General features: G+C 65.4%; 1 protein-coding gene across 26 annotated transcripts in view; it reads right to left on the bottom strand.

Moving 5' to 3' along the window:
• MCF2L (MCF.2 cell line derived transforming sequence like) overlaps nucleotides 1–22,816 on the bottom strand; it is a 97,971-nt gene that overhangs the window by 39,337 nt on the left and 35,818 nt on the right. For 18 of the 26 annotated variants that reach the window (XR_002336785.1, XR_002336786.1, XM_021065972.1 and 15 more), the window contains 2 exons: nucleotides 5,769–5,852; nucleotides 2,991–3,105 (listed from right to left, as the gene is read on the bottom strand). Coding sequence is in view for 24 of the 26 variants with exons in the window: in XM_021065972.1 (XP_020921631.1) it covers nucleotides 2,991–3,105; nucleotides 5,769–5,852 (199 nt within the window). In the remaining 2 variants the exon portion in view is untranslated. Of the gene's footprint in view, nucleotides 1–2,990; nucleotides 3,106–5,768; nucleotides 5,853–12,494; nucleotides 12,662–15,541; nucleotides 15,566–20,473; nucleotides 20,937–21,936; nucleotides 22,470–22,816 lie in introns of those variants that run through there. The other 8 variants (XM_021065958.1, XM_021065968.1, XM_021065970.1 and 5 more) reach the window with 6 other exon arrangements.

The following is a 22,816-nucleotide window of genomic DNA, read 5'->3' as shown; positions in this document are numbered from 1 at the left end:
GAGGTCTGAGCCCTGGCGCACCCCTGCCCAAAGGTCTAGCTTCCTGCTACCGGGCTGTGCAGGGAAACCCAGCCCCTTTCTCAGCTCCCTGCCTCCTCCTGCCTCCAGGGGTTCGGGGGACTTGGGCCAGGATCGCTGGCTGTGCCCACCAGGTGGCGGCCCCCAGCGTCTGCAGCCTCCCGCGGGAGGGGCTCCCCCACCCTCCGCGGGCAGGGCCGGTGGCTTCACCCGCACACCGAGTGTTTCGCCCCCACCTTTTAAACGTGCGCTGCATCTTCTAGAAACATGAGTGTGCACGCGCCACTGGGCGAGAGCACTTTTGTTTAGGAGGTCCCCCAAATCTCCCCTCTCATGAGGCCGACCCCCACCACACCCCAAGGATCCGGCGACGGTGCACCCCGTCCCTGCCGGCCTGGGGACCCCGCCCTCCCCGCCGGCCCTTCCGAGCTGTGAAACCGGGGCGCGCGTACCACGTGGGAGTTTCTGTCCGGACGAAAGGGCGCCGGGTCCGCAGGCCGCACCCCAGCACCTGCACCCGGAGGAGGCGACGCCCGAACAAAGCACACGCTGACTGTCACAGCACACAGGGCCCCGGAGTCGGGGCCCACGGGTCTGGGCCGCACACATTCAAATCGCCCGGTGGCCACGTCCTCGGCCGCACAGCCCCTCCAAACGCAAGTGACGTGCTCCCCTCCCAGCTTCACAGGGAGCCCCGCTTCCTGCCCTCGCGCTCGTGCAGGACCGCGTGCGACCTTGGCATCGGGGTTTGGAGAGGCTCCGTTCTGCCGGGTAAGAACCCTCACACGGAAGAGAACCCAAGGCGCTGGTCCTACCGGAGAGGGGGTAAGTGTGCCGGATGAGGGGTGCAGAGGGAGCTTCCGCCCCGCCAGACCGCATGGCCTGCACCGGCGGACAAAGCCTATTTGTCCAGGAAATGTTTACCCAGGGGCCACATGCTGCTCTGGGGACCTGCGTGCAGAGCAGGCAGACCAACACCGAGCTGTCAGGTGCCGGTGACATTCCGGGTAAGCCTGTGAAGCTGGGGGGCCGGTGGGCTGGGCCTGGGGTGGGAGGCAGGACGGAGGGCACCCTGGAGGAGGCAGCCTGCAGCCTGAGAACGGCCATCTCCAGCGACCAGGGCTGACAGAGCAAGTGCAAAGGCCTGAGGCCAGGAGGCTCGAGGACCAGCAGGACCCCTGAAGGGGGGTGACCCTAGAGGGCAACCAGGAGCAGCCTCACTTCTGAGTTGCTGCTGGAACGACGCTGACCTTCTCAAGCCGAGAGCGACCTGAAAACCTGCGGTTCCAACCACAGGCAAGGAAGGGCTCACCCCTCTGAGCCACTTTAGGTGGCGGGGGTGGGCGCACAGCCCCTGTGGTCCCCAGGCCTGCTTTTCAGCCAGTGCTGAGTGGCCACTGAAGCAAGGCCACCCACGGGCCACCGAGTCCAGGGCTGTCCACCAACTCAGCCGGGGCTGGGGACTGTGGCTCTAACTATAGACACAGCTCCTGGCAACTTCTAACCTCAGGCTTCGGGTTGTAGGTCCATGAACGGGGTGGGAAGATGGCAGAGAAGGGGGGCCCGGGGCTGGACCCCAGGGCAGGCACAGAGCCCTCCGCACGCCTCTCAAGCCTCTGACTCTATCACTCACGGTTCAGGAGGGAGCGAGGGGCTGCTGGCCTCCTTGTGGTCTCTGACACGGAACTGGCAGAGGTTTCACTGAAGGGCAGGGCCGGCCCTGATCACAGCTCCCAGGCTTAGACTGAGGACAGTGACTTCTGACCACTCTGCGTGCAGCGTCCACAGATCTCACTGAGCCCTGAGCTCCAATGCCCAGCTTGAGACAGGTCGGGGGGTGGCCGTCGGGGGAGGGCGCCACGGGAAGGACAAGGGCCATGCCCTTCCTGGACGTGGAACGCCCACCCCTGGGAGAGGCCATGGCAGTGGTTCTTGGGGAGCTGCCCGAAGGCTGCCCTCTGGAGAACCAGCCAGAGGGCCTGGGGCGCCCAACCTGCCAACAGCCCCGCTGCCACCTTGTTGAATCACTGGACTCCCTGAAACCAGTGCCGAGTGCAGCCGCCCTCCTGCTGGCCTGTCTCTCGTGTTCCCCAGGGCCCTGCAGTTTTTCTGCACTCACTGCTGGGTGTGCCAAGCACTGGGCCCCATGCGAGGTTCCACCCCAAGGACCCACCTCAGAGCCATTCCACGAGGGACCCCTCCACCTCCTTGCCAGTCTCCAGACCCGTGATCCTACTCAAGCCATGTCCCTGAGGTCCAGGGACCCCGTCCAAGGACACCCGCCCTCCTGGCCGTAATTTCAAGGGCCGAGGGAGAAAAGAGACGTAGGGCACTGCAGGATCGCAGGCCTCTCGCGAAGCCCCCAGGGCCCTTAAGGAAGGGCTCCGAGGACGGCTACCCACTCCGGGACACTGGCCGGCCTTCCCCTCAGCCCAGCTGCCCAGAGCCTGCCCCAGGGAGTCGGGTACCGAGAGGGTCGGAGACGCGACCAGCAGCAGCGCCCAGCTTGCTCTGCCACGTGACCTCCCCCTCTGACCCTGACAGGGGTGAAGGGCTTCCGAGGCCAGGGGTCAGTGGTCTGCTTCCTAGTTAGACCAGCTGCCCTGGGGAGCTCTGATCCAGCGCTCAAACTCGCGGGAGGCACAGTGCCAACCACGCCCAGGCCGATCCTCGCGCTGCAGGCTGCTCCCTACACGCCCTCTCTTGGGACCATGGAAAGGAGCAGCGATGTTTGCCAGGCTGGGCTGTGCCCTGGGCTAACCGAGATCCCCAGTGGTGGTCTGCAGCCTCACCCCTTCTGAGGGGTGTGTGGAGGCAACACCCGGGCTGCACGGTGCCAGCCCCCCGCCCCTCAGCTCTGGATGCCACACTGCCCAGCACGGCGTGGGACACAAAGGAGGCTCCCTGCCTCCTGGAGGACAGGCTCTCGTTCCGCTTGCAGTAAAACAGGCACCGTCCCCGCTCCCACGCACCTGGGGATGCTGGTGAGATAGGTCATGACATTCTGGAACTCCTTGTCCGGGACGTCGCCAAAGGCCGGGTAGTCCGGGAAGGTGATGACCGGGCTGCCGTCCTGCCCCCGCCCACCTGGGGAGAGAGGGCAGCACTTAGTGCCGGGCGGGGGGCGCGCCTGAGTCTCAGCAGGACAGTCCTTTCCCAGAAGCACCAAGAGACGCGCTTTCCAGGTTTTTATTGTGGGAGGAGCATGTGCTGGTGATGGAAGCAGGTGGGACGAGGTGAGCGGGACTGGACAGGCACCTGCGACTGGGCCTCTGTGCGGGCACATCCCCGCACCCCCCGCCCCCTGCGCACCCTTCTGCGTCACTGGGAACGTGGGGACAGAAAGCTGGCGTCCTGCTTCCCTCCTAACGGTGTGAGCTCTGCAGATGACGTGACGGTCATTTGAACGTCGCCTGTGCCTTCTGGCTACAGTCTGGCCTCGGCCTCTGCCCGGGAGGACAGACGGTTCCCTCCGACAGGAGTCAGCCTTCGGCATCGGGGGCAGACGTCCAGGTGGAGGGGAGTTTCCCAGGGAAGGCGCACCTGACACGTTTCACGAGGAACCACCAGGCAGCGCCGGCTTCTGGGGAGGTGAGCGCGGCTTCACCGAGTCGGCCGCCAGCAGGGCCGGGCGCATCCGGGCCGCCTCACAGCCAACCCGGAGCTGCGGCGCAGAGGCCAGGACAGCACAGGCGGTCCCCTGGGCGGCTGCAGGCGGCCACCGCTGCTCCTCCCGGGTGGGTCCACTTCTCCCTCCTCGGGTCTGGCCTGGCGGCCTGCTCTGGCCATCGTGGGAATGGGGCGATGCCACGTGACCCCAGGGCTGGTCTGCAGGTCAGAGCTGAGCCCACCTCAGACCACAGAGCTCCCGCTTAGGAGCTGGTCACCACGCGAGTGACAGCGCAGAGCTCAAAGCAAGGAAATGAACTCCTGCAGGTGGAAATTTTACGGTGAACCTCCACAGGCGGCCGGTGGCAGATGGCGCGATGGGGCGAACACCCGGGGCCCCCGATTCGAGGGCAGGCCCCACCGACCCTGCGGGCCTTCTCACTCTGTCCATGCCTGGCGCTCTGGTGGCCACTGGCCATGTGCACAGCTCTGGGGGTCACTCTGGGTGGGGCTGCTGGCCTCCAGTGGGTGGAGGGGAGGGTGCTGCAGGGTGGGTCAGCTCCACGGGGGGCTGTTCAGCCACAAATGTCTGCGGTACAGGGCTGAGAAGCCCCCACACCAACCGTCCCGCTCAGGCACCCCTGGCGCAGGGTGATGGCTGTTTGGGCCAGGCGGGCAGTGGCACCATGACAACGGGAGGTGTCCGCATGTACGGAGGGGCCGTGGGGCTCCGGCCTCTGCTTGGGAAGGGCTCGGGGTCCCTGAGAACCCATGACACTCCAGGGTGGCCGTGCACATTTAAGCTCAAGGCGTGGGGTCTTCTAACAGATTCCCAAACTCGGCGATGTGAACCAGCTCCGCCTGGCAGCTCTCCATCTGCAGGCCGGCGTCGAGGCTGGCTCGGAGGTTCTCTGCCCCGGGCCTCGCTGGCGGAGATCCAGGCCTGGCCTGTGAGCCCCCCGGGCCCGGCATCGTCCTCCAGGCTCCTTTGGGTTGGCAGCATCCAGCATCCACAGCTGCAGGACTGGGGTCTCCCCCGGCACCCCTCCATTGCCCAGGCCAGCACGGGAAACTGTCACATCGCCTCCCTGGTCCTGGGCACCCTTCGTGCAGGGCCTGGGCCTCTGAGGGCTCAGGGGTCTGTCGGCCCCACGCACCGTGGCCTTACAGCCCCTGAGGCAGCTCCTGCAGAGCCCTCCTGAGCGTCCTCCGCCTCCGAATAACGGGAGAGGCGGGTCTGGGGTCGGGGTGTCCTGGGTCTGCTCTGGAGGTGCGACGTGACCACCCGGAGAAAGGTCGAGGCCATGAGTTCGCTGCCGTGGCTGGGACCCGTCTCGTGGGGGACTTTGGTTTCTCTGAAGGAAGCCCTGCACTCTCTCCTTCCTCCCGAGCCACGCATGGGTGCACGCTGGGTGGCACATGGGCCAGAGCCACACAGGGCCCGGCTTGGGGAGCAGCTCTGGCACCAGGGGGACAGCAGGCAGGCAGGAGAGAAGGATGTGAGACTTCGCCCGCAGGGCCCCCGGCACATGGTGGCCTTAGCAGGCAGGTCGGCTCAACCGAGGGTGACCATGCTGTTTCTGGGCAGGGCCCTCCTGCAGTGGTCACGCCTTTGCAGCACAAGGCGCCAGCATGTCCAGCGGCTGGACAGGCAGGACAGAACAGCAGGATGTCCTCATGGAGCAGAGGCAGAACCTGGGCCCCAGGGGAAGGTGGCCGGTGGACAGGGGCCGGGGACACAAAGTGACCCCAGGAGAGGCTGGCAGGGCAGTGCCAGCCCCTTGCCTTCATCACTTGAACCCCACGGCCTTCTTCCAGCCGACAGAGCTGCAGAAGCCAGACCCCCGGCCCTGGGTGCTGCAAGAAGGCAGCTGTGCCACACTTGTGCCTACTCCCCTGTCCCTGAAGGCTCTGGAATCCAGGGGGCAGCCAGGAGCACTGAGGATGCAGCCCCCTGGGGACCCAGTGACGTCTGGCTGGTGCCGGCCGACTGGCCGGGGCTCCTTGTCACGGGAATCCGTGTGCCGCAGAGCAGACAGCAGCCCCTGGATGTCCCCAGCCCCCCAACCTGGTCCCGAGGCCCAGGGAGGCCAACCACCTGCCTGAGCAGACGCCCACACTCTGCCCCGCCCTGCACTCACCAGACAGGTAGGCAAAGCGCTTCTTCAGCTGTTCCTGGATGTCGGCTGCACAGAGCGGGCTGAGGTCCTGGTGCATGATTTCGTCTGCGGGGAGAGTGGGGCAGAAGGACACGCTGTGACTCGGGGACGCCGCCCCGCACGCCCCGCCCGGGTCAGCCCCACCGCAGACACCGAGGGGACCCAAGGATTGCAGCTTCCAGGGCAGAAACCTGCTTTCTCTCTCAGAGCAGAAAAGGCTGGTGATGCACTAGTATTTAAATGCATGAGTCAGAGGCAGAGAGAAAGACGAGGGAGGGGGAGGGAAGGGGGGACAGGCAGGCGGAGGGGGCCCAGGAAGTGGAGCAGGGCTGGGAGCTGGGGGACTGGCCCCCAACACCAGCGGTTGGGGGCAGACCCACTGTGGCCTGTGAGCGCCGCCCCTGAGCCTTCACCTGCTGTCAGAGCAGAAACCTGGCCACCGCCGCGGGTCCGACACGGACGCCGGGCCTCGCCCTGTCTGACACTGATCCCGAAGAGGCTGCAAATGCTAGATGGGGGGGGAGGGCACAGCCTGGAGTCATCGACCAGAAACAGGGTCTTCAGGGTGGCTCCTCTGCCAGCCCACCCCGTGCGTCCTGACCTTGCTGCCTTGCTGCCATGGCCTGGCCTCTGCTCCATGTCCAGCTTGTGGATGGCAGAGGGTGAGTCTGCGTGTGCGAGGGCAGAGCTGCTTCCACTGACCACCCTGCACGTTCTGTGACAGGGTCACCGTCCCTTGGCTTGGCCACTGTCCACGTGAACTTGGTTCCAGGGAGGCGCTGTGGCCTCACCCCCACCCCCCGCCGCCGCCACCATCCTCTCCAGCCACGGGCTGCCCCCACATTCCTCGAGTTCCCGATGGGCTGAGGTCCTGCCAGCCTCTCGGCCTCTGCCCAGGCTGTCCCCTCGGTGACTTTCCCCATCTCCGCCTGCTGGTCCAGGTTCACTCAGCTCCCAGCAGACATGTCTGCTCTTCTGAAGGCCTCTCCCGGCTTCGAGCCTGGCGGGGCCCCAGCATCCTGCAGCCCTCACCGCCCGTGGCCCCCACGGCTGCCTGAGCCCAGGGAAGGAGCTCGAAGCTTGGGCTGAGCCATCGAAGCTCAGATGCCTCCCCAGAGCTTCATTTAGAGTCTGCCGAATTCGGCAAAGTGGGTGGACTTGCACACAGGCTGCTCCCAGAACTCCGCCTGCCACAGGCCCCGTGGGTGTAGGCTGCTGACCCTGTGGACTTGCTGGGAGCAAAACCAATCTAATATCGTGCCTGAGCTCAAACTCCCCAGTTAAGGTTCAAAAGCAGGGCTCCTTCATGCGGGGTGTGCATTGTGCCCATGGACTGTCCCAAACTCAGTTATCCCAAACGCTCACTGGCCGCCCCTCCCAGGGCTGTTTCCAGCCTGCACGCAGGTGGGGACGTGTGCCGCTGGCCATGTGACCCTCCCGCGGACGGCAGGCACGCTGGCGTCCCTTCCACGCACTTCTTCATTCCCACCGAGGCCCTGAGGCCCTGCGTTAAATCGTGCGTTCAAGCTGCAGGCGACCGCTGGCCTAGCAGGAAGGGGGGTGCCCAGCCTGCCCCGTGTACGCATCCGGCCGCCCGTCCATCAGAGGTCTGGCCAGGAAGCGGGGTCGCCCTGCCCGCCAGCTCAGCACGAGGGTCAGCAAAGGCCAGCTCTGTGCGAGCACAATGCCGCACAGATAACCACCAGTTCCAGGCTCCTGTCGCCAGACTCTGCGGAGTCTCCAGGCAATTACCCTGAGGGTCAGAGGGTACAGGGCAGAGGCCAGCACTTCCCTTCTGCCCCCCTGCAGGGGTGGGGGCTGGGGGCCTGCCAGCCAACCCTGTCCCCTGGCACGGGAGCCCATCTGGAAAGGCCACTCTGTCTGAGCATTGCAGGGGACAGACGCTGCACCCGCTCGGGGGCCAGTGGGAACTACCCCTTGCTGGGCTCACGGTGTCTCAGCCGTCCTGGGGCCCAGCTCAGTTCTACGGGGACAGAGGGGCAGGAACCCCACCTGCAGGAGCCTATGCTGACGCCGTCCCCTGGACCCTGCCTTGTCTGGGACCCAGGGGCTCCTTCATCTTTGCACCTTCTCGCCCGGACGCAGAGTCAGACTCCCTAGCAGACTTCTTCCCTCTCGCAAACGGACGGAGGATCTGCTTTGTTCCAGGAGGACTCTGTGTGCAGAGCAGGTAGTGTCTAGCCCTCGCGTCCATGGGAAGGGCCTCTGGCCTGGACCCTTGCTCCTGCAGCCTTAGGCGGGGAACGCACGCGGGGACTGGGCCAGAGCGCCTGGGACCCCAGAACGTGTGTCCAGGTGGCGGAGGTCCAGTCAGGGAGCCCCACTGCACCCGCGGGAGCCTGGAGCCTGGGTTTGGAGGCAGGTCCCTGTCTTGCCAGTGACCCTGGATCTCGCTGAGGGGAGGCGGGAGCGTGAGGAGGGTGGGCCGCTGAGAGGCCCGGGCGGCGAGGCTGCTGAGGCTATTACGAGCTAATTCCCTTCCGCGTTTACACACGGTTGCACGTCCACACCCCAGGCTTTTGTTTATCTTCCATCAAAATACAGCAGTGATGCCCTTCAAGCCCACGGCGGGAGGAGGGGTGGCTGCACCAGCTCACGGGGGCAGGACCCCACCCCCGGCGCCCCGCGCAGGACCCTCCAAACCAGAGCAGCGCGTGTGCAGAGGGACGGAGAGATGACCCCGAGGGTGGGACCGGTCGGCTCCCAGAGTCCTCCGCGGGGCGGGAGAGACGACTCTGCGGCTGTTCAGCGTCGACGGCGCCCCGGGGGTCAGCCGCTCAGGCGGCTGGAGACCTGGCCTGCCTGGGGCTGAATCCTCCCCACAGCCCCTTCTGGGCGTCCTGAACGGGTTTTCTGCCACTGGCTTAGCACGAACCTTTCACAGCACATGCAACACATAGTTAACTCAGTTCACTCATGTTCTCCCCGATTTCCTAATCTCGGACAGCGAATCCTCACGTATTTTAAAATAAAAGGCTCCTTAGGAAAAGACGCAGCATCCCCACCAAGGGTTCGGCTCCCACATCCCGCGAGACCCAGCAGGAACCAAGGGGTCTCCCCTGCGTGGGTGCAAGGGGGGACCCTGGGCGGAGCCCAGGAAGCCCCGTGGGACAGCTGTGGGCACCATCTGTGCAGACGAGGCCCAAGAGCCTCCCACGGGCAGACCGCAGACCTGCATCCTTCGAGGCCACAGCCCACACCCGTGTGTCTGCAGCTCAGGCTGCGTGGGGGTGAAGCTCCTGGGGGCCTGGGCGAGGCTTGTGTAGAATCAACACACAGAGGCCTCGCCTGGACGTGTGGCGGGTCCCCTCCCTGCCCCTCAGCTTTGAGAGCAGGCAGGGCGGCCGGGCCACATGGCCACCCCGCTGGGCACACAGCAGGCACAGCTGCCAGCGCAGCCCCGCGTGACCTGACTGGGGCCTCTCCAAGCGGCTCGGGTCCGCAGGGCCCAGCCCAGGGTCTCACCTGAGCTGTGGACCAGAGAGTGCTGGGGGGGAGCGGGTGCCGCACCACTTGCCCCTCCCTTCGCAGAGCCGGGCTGCCCTGGGTGGAGCTGGGATTGGGGCCCCGTGCTGGGATGGCACGGGGGCCTGCAGCTGGGGCCTGGGGGGCCCCTCGACAAGGGGCCTTGGGACCGTGGAGCACCTGAAGGGATGGCCTGCATGGGCAGGGCCTCCTCTGTGCCTGTGGCCCGGTGCTCCGGGCGGGGTCGGCCGCCCCGTGCGTTGCTAATTCCCGCCTGGCCGCCCGGGGTCTCTCGCCCGCTCTCCTCACGGACCCCCTGCAGGCGGGGTCCTCCCGGCCGCAGGCATCACCCATGCGAGACGACGAGTCAACCCGGGGCAGAGGCCAAGGGACTGCAGGGACCTCCTCGGCCGAAATTCCCATGCCAGGCCCACGTTCCTGTTTCACTCAGCGGAGGACCCGCTGCTGCCCCGGCCGTGGGGCTGCGTGCGCGCCGTGTGCGCTCGGAAACCCAGATGTGGCGACAAGGTCTCCGAAGTCCGTCTCCAAGTGTCGGGTGACAGGACCCAGAGCCCCAGACGCCACGTGTGGGCCAGGAAACAAGCTGGGGGGGGGGACCAGGGGGTGGGGGGTCGTGGCTGAAGCCTCCAAGCCGCTGCATCGGGGTGGGGGCCGCGTGGAGTCCCCGCGCGGGGTATCTGGGAACCCTCACCGTCCGCGCGGCTCCTCCTCGTGACCTTCTCCCTGCCCGGACCGGGTCGCCCGCACAGGGCAGGTCATCGCCCACGAAGCCCCGGAGGTGACACCGCGGCGGGCGGAGCCACGCGGCCCGCGGGCCCCCGTGCCCCTGCCCTGGGCCGGCTGAGCTGGAATGGGGCTGGGGTCGTGGGAGCTGGCGCACCCAGCAGCCTCGCGGCCTTCTGGGCCTCTGCACCTCCACTGCCTTCAAAGTAGCAGGTGTGGCTGACACGTTTTGGACACGCTGCACACACACCACACAGCACACACAGAGACACACACACCCCAGAGATACACACTGCTGTTTGGAAAAAAGGAGATTTTTGATAGCTTTTTTTTAAAATAAGCACTCATCCACAGCAGGAAAACAATGCCTCTGGGAAGGCTCAGGGGCTTCCACCTCCTTCGGCCACTCTTCCTCTGAGGGCAGAAGGTGGGCAGGGCCGCGCAGGGCACCTCCAGATCTGCCCTCGGTCGCGGCCCACAAGACAGGCCACGAGGGAGGCAGCGCGGCCCCAACACCCACCAAGCTCCCCAGGGATCCCAGGAGCCCTCCGACCCCCTGCCGACGGGAGACGTGCACTTGAACCCCACTTTCTAGCACCGGCAACTCCATGAATCTAAGACCAACCATGGAACCACATTAACCTTTTCCCAAACATGTCCCCAGACACAATGACACCCGGGGTCAGCTCATGGGCCTCACCCAGGAGGCTCCCTAACAGGCTCAGGCCCTTCAGGGACCAACAACACGGGAGACGGAGAAGAGCAGAGAGACAGAGACAGAGACAGAGAGAGACACAGAGAGAGACGGAGACAGGGCGGGAGAAAGGAGGGGAGCGGCCGAGAGGGGCTAGGGGTCTGGCTGGCAGCGTCGCATCGAATACAGCACGTCCCTCACTGATCTCACGAGTGACAGGACAGAAGGCCCTGACGCCGCGGCCTGGGAGAGAGGCTCAGCCTCTGAGGGGGATGGAGCCTGGGCTCGCCACGCTGCCCTCATCTGCAGAGCGGTCTGCTGAGGCCCAGCTTCCAGCTCAGCAGCGCCAGCCTCCCGCCTCCTCCCAAAGCAGCCTGAGGAGTGACCTTGTTTGTAAACAGCAGGCGCTAATGAAGGTCAGCACAGCAGGTAACGGGCCCCCTCGGCAGGTGTTCCACAGCTTCTCCGAAGGAGTTTACATCACAGGGTAAACAACTCTGGGAAACTGGACAAATGCTTTTTTTGGCAGGAAAACAGCAGGTTGATTCTAGCGACCGGGGGTGGCGGGGTGGGGGGTGGTGAGGGAAGAAGCCCTCCAAGCCCATTTATCCGAGAGCTCATTCATCTTAAAAGGGAGGAACACCTGGGATTTTTACAGGAAAGTGCAAAGAGCCGGAGCTGGTGAGGAGCAGCGTCTGCAGTGACCGCAAGGCCACAGGGAGGGTCGCACACAGTAAGACCACGCGGCGGCAGCAGGAGGGACCCCAGCAGATGCCAGGGCAGCCCCCGAATCCGGAGTCCACTTAGGGACCTTCCAGTCCAGTCGCCAAGGTGCTCCCTCCATCACAAAGCAAACACACAAGAGCTCACGTCCGGGTGTAGACGCGAGCCACAGAGGCTCCAACCTGGATGCCTGGGCGCTCCCAGCGCCAGGGTCTCACCACTCACCCTACACACACATGCGCGCACACACCCCCACGTGCACACATGCCCACGCACGCCTCACATGAACCCCCCCACGCATGCTCACACACACGCATACGCACCCCCCCACGTGCGCACACATTCGCACCCCCATACACACACACACACGTATCCCCCATGCACACATACCACGCACACACATGTAAATGCACCCCACACGCATGTGTACACGCACCCCCCCCCCACACACGCACCCCCCCCACACAACAGTCTCCTTGTTACAAAATCAGAAACTTCACACACCAAAAGCTAAGGTGCGGCTGATTCATTAAAATTTACAAAACGCTTATTTAATGAATTATTCATCAATCCTTGGCAGAAGCACCTACTGGAAAAACGTACTAGGACGATGACTCCCAGCCTCCTACAGGGACTCGGGAGGGAGACCAGGCGTCCCTCCTGGGCCCGTCTTTGTTCTCAGACCCCTGACCCTCCCCCAGCCGGGCAGGTAGGGGAGGCCACCCAGGGGAGGCCCACGGAGCCAGGCACCCCGTCTGCCCAGCCCTGCGTCCACGGGCGCCCAGGGCACCCCCACCCCCCGCTCCGCTGGGCACAGCACCGCCCCCCCCCCCCCCCGCCCCCATGTCCCTCTCTAGAACAAAGGAGCGGCCCTGGGTGAGCTGGGGACTGAGCTCCAGGGAGGAGGACAGGGATGGGAGCGAGGACAGGACAGGCAAGGAAGGGGAGACGCCCGCATGCCCACCCGGGAGGCTTCCTTTCGCGCCCAGCCCGCAGCCCAGGTCCCCTGTCCCCCCAAGGTCCCCTCCCCCTCGAGCACCATCCCCCGCCGGCTGGCGCACCTGTGCGGGTCTTCAGAAGCAGCCACAGCGCTGAGAGGTCCCGCGCCAGCAGGGAGAGGAGGCTTAAGGTCATGCTGTCGCCCGCGGCCGCGTCAGGAGGCGGCGACCTGCCTCCCGGAACGCCGGTGCTGGGCGCACAAAGGGAGGCGGCCGGGCCCCATGTCTGCGCCGCCCGCCCAGAGCGCGAGGGCCGCGCTCCCCGCTCTCCCCGGGGCCTCGGCTTCGCCCCGAGGCCGCAGCCGCGGCCGGTTCACCGCGGGACGGGGTGGCGGGGCTCCCGCGGCGTCGCTCCCTCCCGCGGCCGCCCTCCCAGCCCCCGCGGGCCCCGCGCAGCGCGTCTCCACTAAGCCGGCGGCGGAGGGCGGGGAGGGCGCACGGCTGCCTGGACCCGGCGGCGCTGCCCGGAGGCCCTTCCCGCGGGGCTGCGTGCGCCGTGCTGGGTGCCGGCAGGTCCTTGACAGCCAGACCTCGGAGCGCCGCCCCCGGGGGGCAAGAACAAGGAAAATGTGACAAGGGGGCGTGGCCACGGGCGAGGGGGTCCCGGGGGACCTCATTAAAATGCAGGGTTTGGTTCTGGGGGGACTCCGAGGAGAGGACGCCAGGCTGCTCTCCCGGGAAGGACCCGAGGGGCGGGTCCAGCCAGGAGCCGACCGTGGGCTGGGCCAGGGCTGGCTGGGCGGCCGCGAACACGGCCTGTCCTCTCCATCCCGGGAACACGTCGTGGACGTGCTCGCACCCAGCCTGGGCCCCGGCCGCGAACCCGAGTGGAGGCTGTGGCGCTTGCGGCTCAGGCCGGGGGCTCGGGTCCCTGTGGCGGCTGACGCACCGCATCCACACGCCCGTGGTCTGTCGCGCAGCTCTGGGTCTGACCCAGTCTTTGCTGGACGGTTCCTGCGTCTCCCTGGCTCCTCTGCGGCCTCCCACTGACGTGAGCACACGAATCCCACAGGCACAGCCCTTGTGCCGTCACCCCGGGAACACCGGGCAGATCGGGTGCTCACGCCTGACGCTCACAGCACGGGCAGATCCCGTCCTGAGCACAGCCTCCAGAGTCACCCTCGGGGCGGCTGTGGTCCGACCTCTTGGACCCACAGGCCACACGGCCAAGGCTGGCCCTCCTGCCCCAGGAGCTCCAGGGACACCTCGTGCCTCTACCTTGCTGGTGGACGCCTGCTGAGGGAGTGACCAACAGCCCAAGAGGGGATCGTTCAGGGACCCGACTCGCTTTCACCAGGAGTGCGTGGTTTTCACCAAGGACGCGGCAGAGGGAGGGCACGGAAGCCGCCCCCTGCCCCCCTCTTTCCATGCCCCGTGTCTGTGCCGCCGCAGTCTCTCTGAGGCCAAGACCGCGTGTCTCTCGGGCAGTCACACCACATGCAGGCTCTGTTCTCAGGAGGCGACAGCAGCCACATGGCCGCTGAGACTGAGCCAGGGCCACCTGCTGGCGCAGGGGACGGCACGGCGGGTCTCTGCCGGGGAAGCTCGCTCACATCCCGAGTCTGGAGGGGCTGCCACATTTGCCTGGCGCTCCTGGCCACCTGCCCAGGGGACGTGCCCACAGCAACTCAGGCTGGGGCAGGAAGGGCCACAGGTCCACCTGGGCGGCTCTCTAGGGCCTGGGGTCTCTGCTCCCATGCCTGCGTACCCACTGGTTCCCCACGTGGCCCTGGGCCACAGCCTCCACCCCAGACCGGGGCTGCCTCCCCCTCGCAGCCCACCGGGGTTTTCTCACTGCGCTGACAGTTTCAGGACCATGCGTTCCGATCCCTGGTTTTCACGTCCACCCGGTGCTGTGCTCTGGAGAGTGGGCCACGCACGGGGCGGGGGGTTCGAAAAGCAAGGGGACGAAGGGCGCACACACATTCCCCGAAGTCGCGGGGCTGACGGCTGCTCTGGGGACGGCTCTGTAGCCAGTGCCCTGGAGAGCCTGCCGGACACACGGCACTGGGGCAGCTGAGCCGGAGCCCAGAGTGGAGCCCAGACACACCCAACACGGGGCTCTTAGGCTGGTGGGCAGCTCGCTGCAAGGGGTGAGGGGTTTGTAACATCAGCCCTGATCAGCTGATGGTCAGTTGGTCACTTGCCTCGAAAACGGGCCAAGTCCCAGACCTCGTCACACCTCCCCTCGGCAGATGCACCGTGGAGCCAGCTCAGGCCCCCAAGCTCGCCCAGGCCCCGTGCCCCAAGTATGGAGCCAGGGCTGGGCCAGGATGTATTCGCTTCAGCGTCCTCGAGGTGTCAGGTCAGGTGATTCTGCAGATGTTCAAACCTTTTGACCTTCAGAAAGGGTAATTTTATACGGCCTCACCCAGCAGTACAGGCACGCACGCAACCAGTGCAAGAAGGAGCAAGAAGCCGCAGCAGGAGAGACAGCAGGGAAGGGAGGACGTGGTCCTGGCGGTCCTGCAGGAACCTGGGAGCTGCCGACCATGGGCCCAGGCAGACACGGGCCTTGCAGGGGTGGCCGGTGAGTGAAGAAAGGGCCTCTGAAGGGACCATCCTACACTGCTGGTGGGAACGTAGTCCCATTCCTGGGCCTCCATCCGGAGAAAACTATAGTTGGAGAAAGATGCCTGCAGCCCTGGGTTCACTGCAGCACTACTCACAACAGTCAAGACAAGGAAACAACCCAGATGTCCATCAACAGAGGACTGGATTAGGTAGCTGTGGTACATATACACACAATGGAATACTACTCAGCCATAAAAAAGAACAAAATAATGCCATTTGCCGCAACATGGATGGAACCAGAGAATCTCGTACTAAGTGAAGTGAGTCTGATAGAGAACAAATACCACATGACATCACTTATACGTGAAATTTAAATATGACACAGGAGTTCCCACTGCAGTGCAGTGGGTTAGGAATCTAACTACAGACGCTCGGGTTGCTATGGAGGTGCGGGTTTGATCCCTGTTCAGCCGCAGTGGGTTAAAGGGTCTGATGTGGCTGCAGCTGCAGCTCGTATTCAATCCCGGTCTCGGGAACTTCCATGTGCCTCGGGTGTGGCCATAAAAATTTTTTTTGAATGACACAACTGAACTTACCTATGAAACGGAAACAGACTCAGATGTGGCGAACAGCCTTGGTTCCAGGGGTGAGGGTGGCAGAGGGACGGACTGGGAGCTTGGGATCAGCAAAGGCAACCTGGTTTACGTGGGACGGATAAAGGACAAGGTCCTGCGTCCAGCACAGGGAGCTGGAGTCAACACCCTGGGATGAGCCTCCCTGGAAGAGAACGTGGACGGGAATGTGCGCTCTGCTCCGCGGCGGAAACGAACGCAGCACCGGAAACCAACTATGCTTCCGTCCAAAACAGAAAGAAAGAAACGGCTTCTGGCCTGAAGGCTGTTTGCCCAAGAGGAGGGCAGGCCTCTGCCCCCAGGAGCTGGCGCACAGGGAGGTCCAGGGTCCCTGTGACCCGCAGGGGCTTCCTTAGCTAGAGTCGCCGCTGTGATGGGCGTGTTTACCCGAGAAAGTGCATCTAGGTCACAAGATGCTGAGGACACAGCGTGATCAGCACCGTGCGAGCCAGACGGTGGGCCCGGCCGCACCCTGGCTGCACCTGCCTTCCCCAGCTGGTCCTGGACAAGCGCAGGACCCGGCAACAGGCCCTCGTTGTCAGGGAGGCGAGAGGCGCTGGCCAAGGCATCCGACAGGCTCCTTGCAGGCGAAACTGCATTCCCTCGAACCCTAGAGAAATACCTGTAGAACCTTCTAGTAGGCTCCAGACCCCCGGCCATGCAGAGAGCAGGACCAAGGCGCCAAGCTCTCCAGCCACAACCACAGGCGACAAAGTGGGAGGGGCTGGCCCTGACGCACAGGTGCGCCTTGTTTGCTGAGGCCTCCCTCCCCACCTGGCCCTCTTTCATCGTCATGGCAACAGTGAGACAGGTGTCCCTGCTCAGCAAACCTCGGGCGGCAGGGAAGCTGGACACAGCGGTCCTCCTCATGCCTGCTGGCCACCAGCCCCTGCCTGTCCTCACCGTCCCCTCCCCGTCCCATGTTCTGTCACTGTCCCCTCCCCGTCCCATATTCTGTCACCGTCCCCTCCCTGTCCCCTTGCCAAATCCTCCCCGTCCTCTCTGTCTCCTCCCCCTCCCCTCCATGTTCTGTCACCGTCCCCTTCCCCCCCGCCCCTGAGGCTCCGCCCTATTTCTTGGGTCCTGCACCCCGTCCACTCGGCTCTTCTCAGCTGACCACACCATCCCTGCCCCCAAGGTCAACCTGTGGTCACAGGACAAGAAGCAGCTTTTTGGGGTGACGGGAGGCCCTGAGGAGCTGACCCAGCACGGGGGTCCCTCCTGGCTGGACACCACTGCCCATCCCTCCCGGGCTTCCACACCAGCTCCAGCCACAAAACACTGTGACCCCAGCAAGGCATGCTGGAGCCCTGTCCTTGGGCCACGTGCCACTAACCCCGGGACTCGAAGGGAGGCTGGGCGGCCACCAGGCGAGGGCTCGTGGGCAGCTGGGCCCCGGGGAAGCAGTCAGCTCATGGGGGCACCACGCTTCCCTGTACCCAGCGAGCGGGTCTGCGGCTGCCCACTCGAGTCTTAAACTAGTGCTCGTGGAAGACACCCCCTCCTGCCCACCCCCAGGTCCCAGGTCCCGGCTCGGGGTCTATGGGTCCCGCCCGATCCCAGGCCCCACGCAGTCCCTCCCTCTGGACCCTGTTACCCACCCTGAGGCTTCCCCAATGCCCCTGGTTTGGTCTGGAGCCTGGACTACAGTCTCCTGTGAAGGCAGGTGGGTCCGCCCACCCCCACGAGCGCCCCCCACGCCGGCGCTCAGCCCTGTCCACGTACTTCGGACCCTGGAAGGACGTCTCTTCCTCGTCCTCAACCCAAGGCGCCCTCTGGGCCAGAGTTGAGAGCCAGCCAAAGATGAGGGGATGTGGGCATGTGGTCATGGCACGTGCCAGGAGGGCAGCCACCAGGCTGTGGCCCGGGTCACATGGCCCCTTGGGTGAAGGGTGCAGGCTCACGGCTGCTGCGGCCGCTCCCTCCGCACCTTGGGTTCCCCCGCCTGCCCGCGGCCAGGAGCTCCAGACCGAGGCGCCTGGCTGGCCCTGAGCCCGCACACCTCAGACACGTGCTTCCTGTGACGTGGGGGTCACAGAGGCTGCGGACGTGCGCTGGATACGGGCTCCGACCGACCCCGGTCTGTGGGTTCTAGCGCCAAGGCAATCAGGAGGTCTGACCGCCTCTCGTGGGAAGGACTGGTTTCTGCCAGGTGCACGTAGTCATGGGCAGCCCCAGATGGGACACGTGAAATCAGGGGCCAAACGTAGCCCCAGAGCAACAAAGACCCAACCACCTGCCACCCTGCAGTCCGGCACCACTGCGGCAGTGCCGTGAGCCCAGGACGGGGCCCAGCTGGACCACAGCACCTTAGCCAGGGTAGCCGCTTCTCTCCAGTGTCCCTCAGATGTGACTTCGACCCGATTCTGGTGCCTGATCACTGTCCAGGGCTGCACCCCCAGTCCCTCGTCCCTCAGGGCCGCCCAGCCGCCTTCCCTCTGGACACCACTGGACAGGAATTTTCCTGCACTTCCGTGCCCTGCGCTCCAGCTAGTTTAGTGCATCTGCTGACCCCGTCAGGCAGGGACAGCCCAGCCGTTTCGGGGTGGCCTGTCGGGGGTCACAGAGGGCTGTGCTCCAGGCCCGCTCTCTATGCTGACTCTTGGCTGGTGTCTCCTGCTGCACAGTGACTGTGCAGAAAGTCCCACCACAGGTGCCCTAACGCTCTCCGTGCTGGCCTCAGGGACCAGGGGCGGAAAGAGGACAGAGTCACAGGGAGGCCCGCGGGGGCCACACGGAGGGAGGGCAGCCCGAGGGGCTCAGGACCCCTTCCCACAGCTCAGGAAACAGGGGAACCGCCCGCAGGGCCAGGAGCAGGGCTGAGCGGCCCAGCCACCTCCAGGAGCGAAACAGGAAGAATCTCTTGCCGGATTGGAAAAACAGATACCATCGCTGCCTCCCGGGGCGGGGGCGGGCCGGGCGGGGCCCATCACTCCCCGCCTCCACCCGGGCGGGGACAATGCTCTGATTGTTCTACACAAGCTGTGACCTGGACAGAAATGGCCCGTCCTTCTAGATCCACAGCTCTGTGTCACAAACCTGATCAGTCCACGCCGCGTGAGGGCAGGTGCAGGGCAGAGAGCAAACACAGCTGGGCCTTGGGTTAAATGAGAGCCACCTGAGCCAGGATGGGCGGGGACGCTGGGCTGGCCACACCTGGTTCAGGGACGCCCTGGGGCGCAGGGCTCAGAGGGCCACTCTGCCCCCAGAGGAAAGGCAGCAGCACCCCACCCGCCCACACCTGGGGGCAGAGGGGCTCTGGCTGGGGAGTTTGGGACTGGTACAGAAGTGACACACTTTTCTGGGCTGGACAGTGTTCTCGGGATGCTGGACTCTAAATCCGACCCCTGAGCTGGTCTGTCCTCTTGACCAAGCTGTTGGGACGAGGAGATGTGCCCTCTGGGGCTCACAACCCACACGCTCACAGGATGGCAGGGCCCCGGGCGAGGAGGAACCAGGGTGTGGGGTGGGGACCGCCTGAGCCCAGGGCGGGCGTGTCTGAACTTCCTGGGGGTGGTGGGCGGGAAGTGGCGGCTCAGATTCCAGGCAGGAGGCCCGTCTGACTGGTGCCAAGACGTGGAAAGGCACTGGCTGGTGGGCGGGGGCTTGGGGAACGTGGGGCGGGCGCCAGATCCGGACGCGCGGGTCCGGGGGTAGGTATGAGGGTCTGCGTGGGGGCACGGGGGAAACTGCGGGAGGAGCTGGATGTGTCGGTGGGGGACCCTCAGCTGGGATGTCATTACTCGGCCACCGGGAACCCGGGAAAAGGTTCGATCGGCAGCCCGGCACAGCGGGTTAAAGAAAACTCCGCTTATGTTGCTAAACTCTGAAGGAAACATATGCTTTGTTTTATTTATTTCTATTTTACACGCTGCGCCTGCAGCATTTGTAAGGTCTCAGGCCAGGGGTTGGATCGGAGCTGCGGCTTCAGCCCACACCACAGCCAGGGCCACGGCAAGGCCGGATCCTTAACCCACGGAGCAAGACCAGGGATGGAACCTACATCCTCACAGAGACAACATCAGGTCCTTAACCCTCCGAGCCACAGCAAGAGCTCCTGAACACGGTTTAGGGCACAGAACCTGACTAAAACATCCTTGGGGGCTTGGGCCAGCCTGAGCTCCGCGGGGACGCAGGATCACTGTGGGGCAGGAGGAGGGCTGGGACCTGGGAGGGGCAGAGACCTCATGGGAGGGGCGCCTCCTGCTGCCCCACATCCAGCTCGGGTGAGTGGCAGGACCCGAGCGAGGCGCCCACTTGCCCCACAGCCCCTCCAGCTCAGGAGAAGCTGGCATGGGCAGCTGGGGTCACTCCGTGGGGGTAAGTGCCTGGCACCAGGGCCCTCTCAAGGCTCTGTGGCACACACAGAGCCAGCCTGCAGGACACACCTGCCAGGCTCTAAGTCAAGGCCCCAGCGCTGAGGCACAGGTGACACTCCCGCTGCTTTTCCTCCCTGCTCTTTGGTAGGTTTCAGGCACGCGCCTTTAGGGCACAGACCCACCCCACACCCTGTCCCTAACAACCTTTTCTGCCCCCTTGTCACCTTAGGAAGAACGGTGGACGTGGCAGGTAAAGCATCTGAAAAGCACCCCACACCCCACACCCTGTGCAGAGCAGCCCCGCCCGCAGAGCAAACAGCCCGGCCTGCCAGGTGTCCTCCGAGCCCGCGAACGGATGCGGCAGCAGCGCCAGCAGGAGTCGCGGTGTGGACCCCAGACACACAGGCACACCTTCTGGGAAGCTCTGGCCTCGCTTCACACCCCCGCAGCCCCCCCAGACACAGACTCCTGGGAGCCGCCACCTCTGCCACTTCCGCGCCTGCGGGGGGACGTGGGACCGTCTGACAGAGGTCCCCTTGGCGCCCCTGCCCTGCCAGCCCATGCCCTCCCCACGCACCTGCGCCCACCTCCACGCCTCGGCAGCAGCTCTGAGCCCCCGGCCGCTGCTCTGGGCCCACCTGCCGCCAGCAGGGCCGCGTCCAACCACCTCGGGGCCGCCTGGTTTCAGGGCAGAGCTGAGCTTTCCGAGACTCAGGCTCAACCCCAAGGCCCCAGAGGTTGAGTTTCGCTTCCCCGTGGCCACTCTGACTCCGTTCTCAGTCACCAGTTGAGTATTTTTAGCTGAGGACACCCGCTCTGTGGGTGCTGCTGTCCCGTGAGCAGCAGTCCCAAGGGAGCCGGAGGAGGAGGCGGACATTAAACAAAAGAGGGAAAAGAATCCAAACGGGAGCTGCTGCCTGGATGAACCTCAGGCCAGGAGCCTCAGGGGCACCTGGGCTGCGTCTGGGGCAGTGCCCACCCCGCCCCGCGGCCACGGCGTCCACCCCTCCATGCGAACAGCTCGGAGTTTCCACCTGGATGAGACGCAAGCAGAGACCCTGCAGCGCCCCCAGGCCCAGGCCCCTCCCACGGCAGCCCCTCCACCATCCCGTCCCCGCCCCCGCGGTGGCCATCCTCCAGGGAACCAGGGCTGCGGCCCAGGGAGGCGTCCGGACAGAACCACACACCAGGTCGGCTCACCCGGTGCCGTGGTGACCAGAAGTTCGGTTTGGTACGAGAACCGTTCTCCATGCTGTGACCTTCACACCTCACACTTGGGGCCGAGGGGCTGCCCTTGGCTGCGCCCCGACTGTGCAGGACAAATGATGCTGCTTCTGACGACTGCCCGACTCGCCTGTGAAGTGGGCGCCCTGACGCCAGGCTTACAAAAGCAAAGCTCTAAGTGCCATGAGATTCAGAGCCAGGGCCAGCGGCGACAGGCCTGGCTGGGACCAGTCCCGGTCACAGTGGCCCAGGGTGCTCCCCACAGAGGGGACGGACTCAGCCCAGGGCAGCAGCGTCCCCGCCCCTTGCCCCCTCACAGACAGGAGACCCAAGGCCGGCGGTGGACCAGGTCCTGCCAGGACAGCCCAGGAGGGTCCACGGGACTTGCAGCCGCCAGGAGGGTGACCCCAAAGCAGCTTTGTCATCGAATCACCCTTGGACGTACGAGACAGCTGAAGTTCCAATGAGTCACCGGCTGTGCCACTGTCACGGGATTGTCAGTGCCACGGAGCTGATGGCTCCGCTCTGCACTTTGGGGGCCTCCGCCGTCCAGCCCCCTGGAGGGTGTCGGGCTGCAGCTCTGACAGGCGCGGTGCTGGCTGTGCCAGGCTCAGTCAGAGGAGCCGACACAGCCATGCAGGGACAGCGGGTGAGAGGCTCACACAGTGTTAAGGGGAGGCAGATGACCCGGGACCACGGGGCCGCCCTCCCCGGTCAACCCAGGACACCCAGGAGCACCGTGCTCATGCCGCACAGCGGCCACCTCGCCACCTGCCCGTCCCAATACGCCGCCGCCAGTGACCCTGGAGGACTCACCCTCGGCGACAGACAGCAGCCAGGAGCACCACTCGCAGTAAATGTAGTAGCTTTTCATCTCCGCCACAGAGATCCAGGCAGCTGCCCGTCTCCCAAGGACGGAGCTGCTCCCCGCGGCCATCGGCCCCCAGCCGCTGAACTTGGCTCCTAAAACCCGCCTGGGCCCGTGGGGTTTACTTTCACTTCACCCCGGACCCGGATGAAGCATCGTGGGCAGTGACGCTCCCATGGCCAGCGCCTGTCACCCCACCCCGCGCGTTTACACACGGGCAGGGCGGCCTGGCCCGGCCCTGGGTCCAGGCACCAGGGCCCCTCTGCGGGCGAGGCCTCCTGTGCTTTTTCTGGGGGGCGGGGAGTGGTGGGAGGTTGACGAGGCTCACGCTCCAGGCCGCCCGGAGGCGCTGGCAACGTTAATCAGAGGGCACTGACCGCCAGCAGCAGCACGCCGCTGCCTCGTCCCGTCTGCTGGAGCCAGGAACAAACAGGCGGAGGCCGTGTTTGCTCAAGGAGGGTGAGCGAGGGGCACGCGGGGGCTGGGTTCCCCTCCCCCTCCCGTCCCCTCCAGACGTCCCCTCCAGGCTGTGCTGTGAAGCCTCGGCCCCACCTGGAGACCCTCCGGGGCCCAAGGGGAGCCCCTCGGCCAGGGCTCAGAGGTCACGGGGCAGAGTCTGCAGACCCCAACCAGCAGATGCCCAGCAAGACTCCCCGAGGTGCTGGAGTCCAAGCTGCTCAGACCACGGGGCCTGGGGGCCGGGGGCGGGGCAGAGCCCCAGGGCTCCTCGGAGCCCAGAACCCACAGACGCCTGAGCCCCGCCTGATACCCTCCTCGGGTCTGGGGGCATCGGGGAGCTTGGGGCAGTCAGAGCAGTGACTTCCATCG

This window comes from Sus scrofa, chromosome 11, assembly GCF_000003025.6.
Source record: "Sus scrofa isolate TJ Tabasco breed Duroc chromosome 11, Sscrofa11.1, whole genome shotgun sequence".
Lineage (NCBI taxonomy): Eukaryota > Metazoa > Chordata > Mammalia > Artiodactyla > Suidae > Sus > Sus scrofa.
The sequence above is the reverse complement of the archived record's forward strand: the minus strand, read 5'-3'. Positions and strand labels throughout refer to the sequence as shown.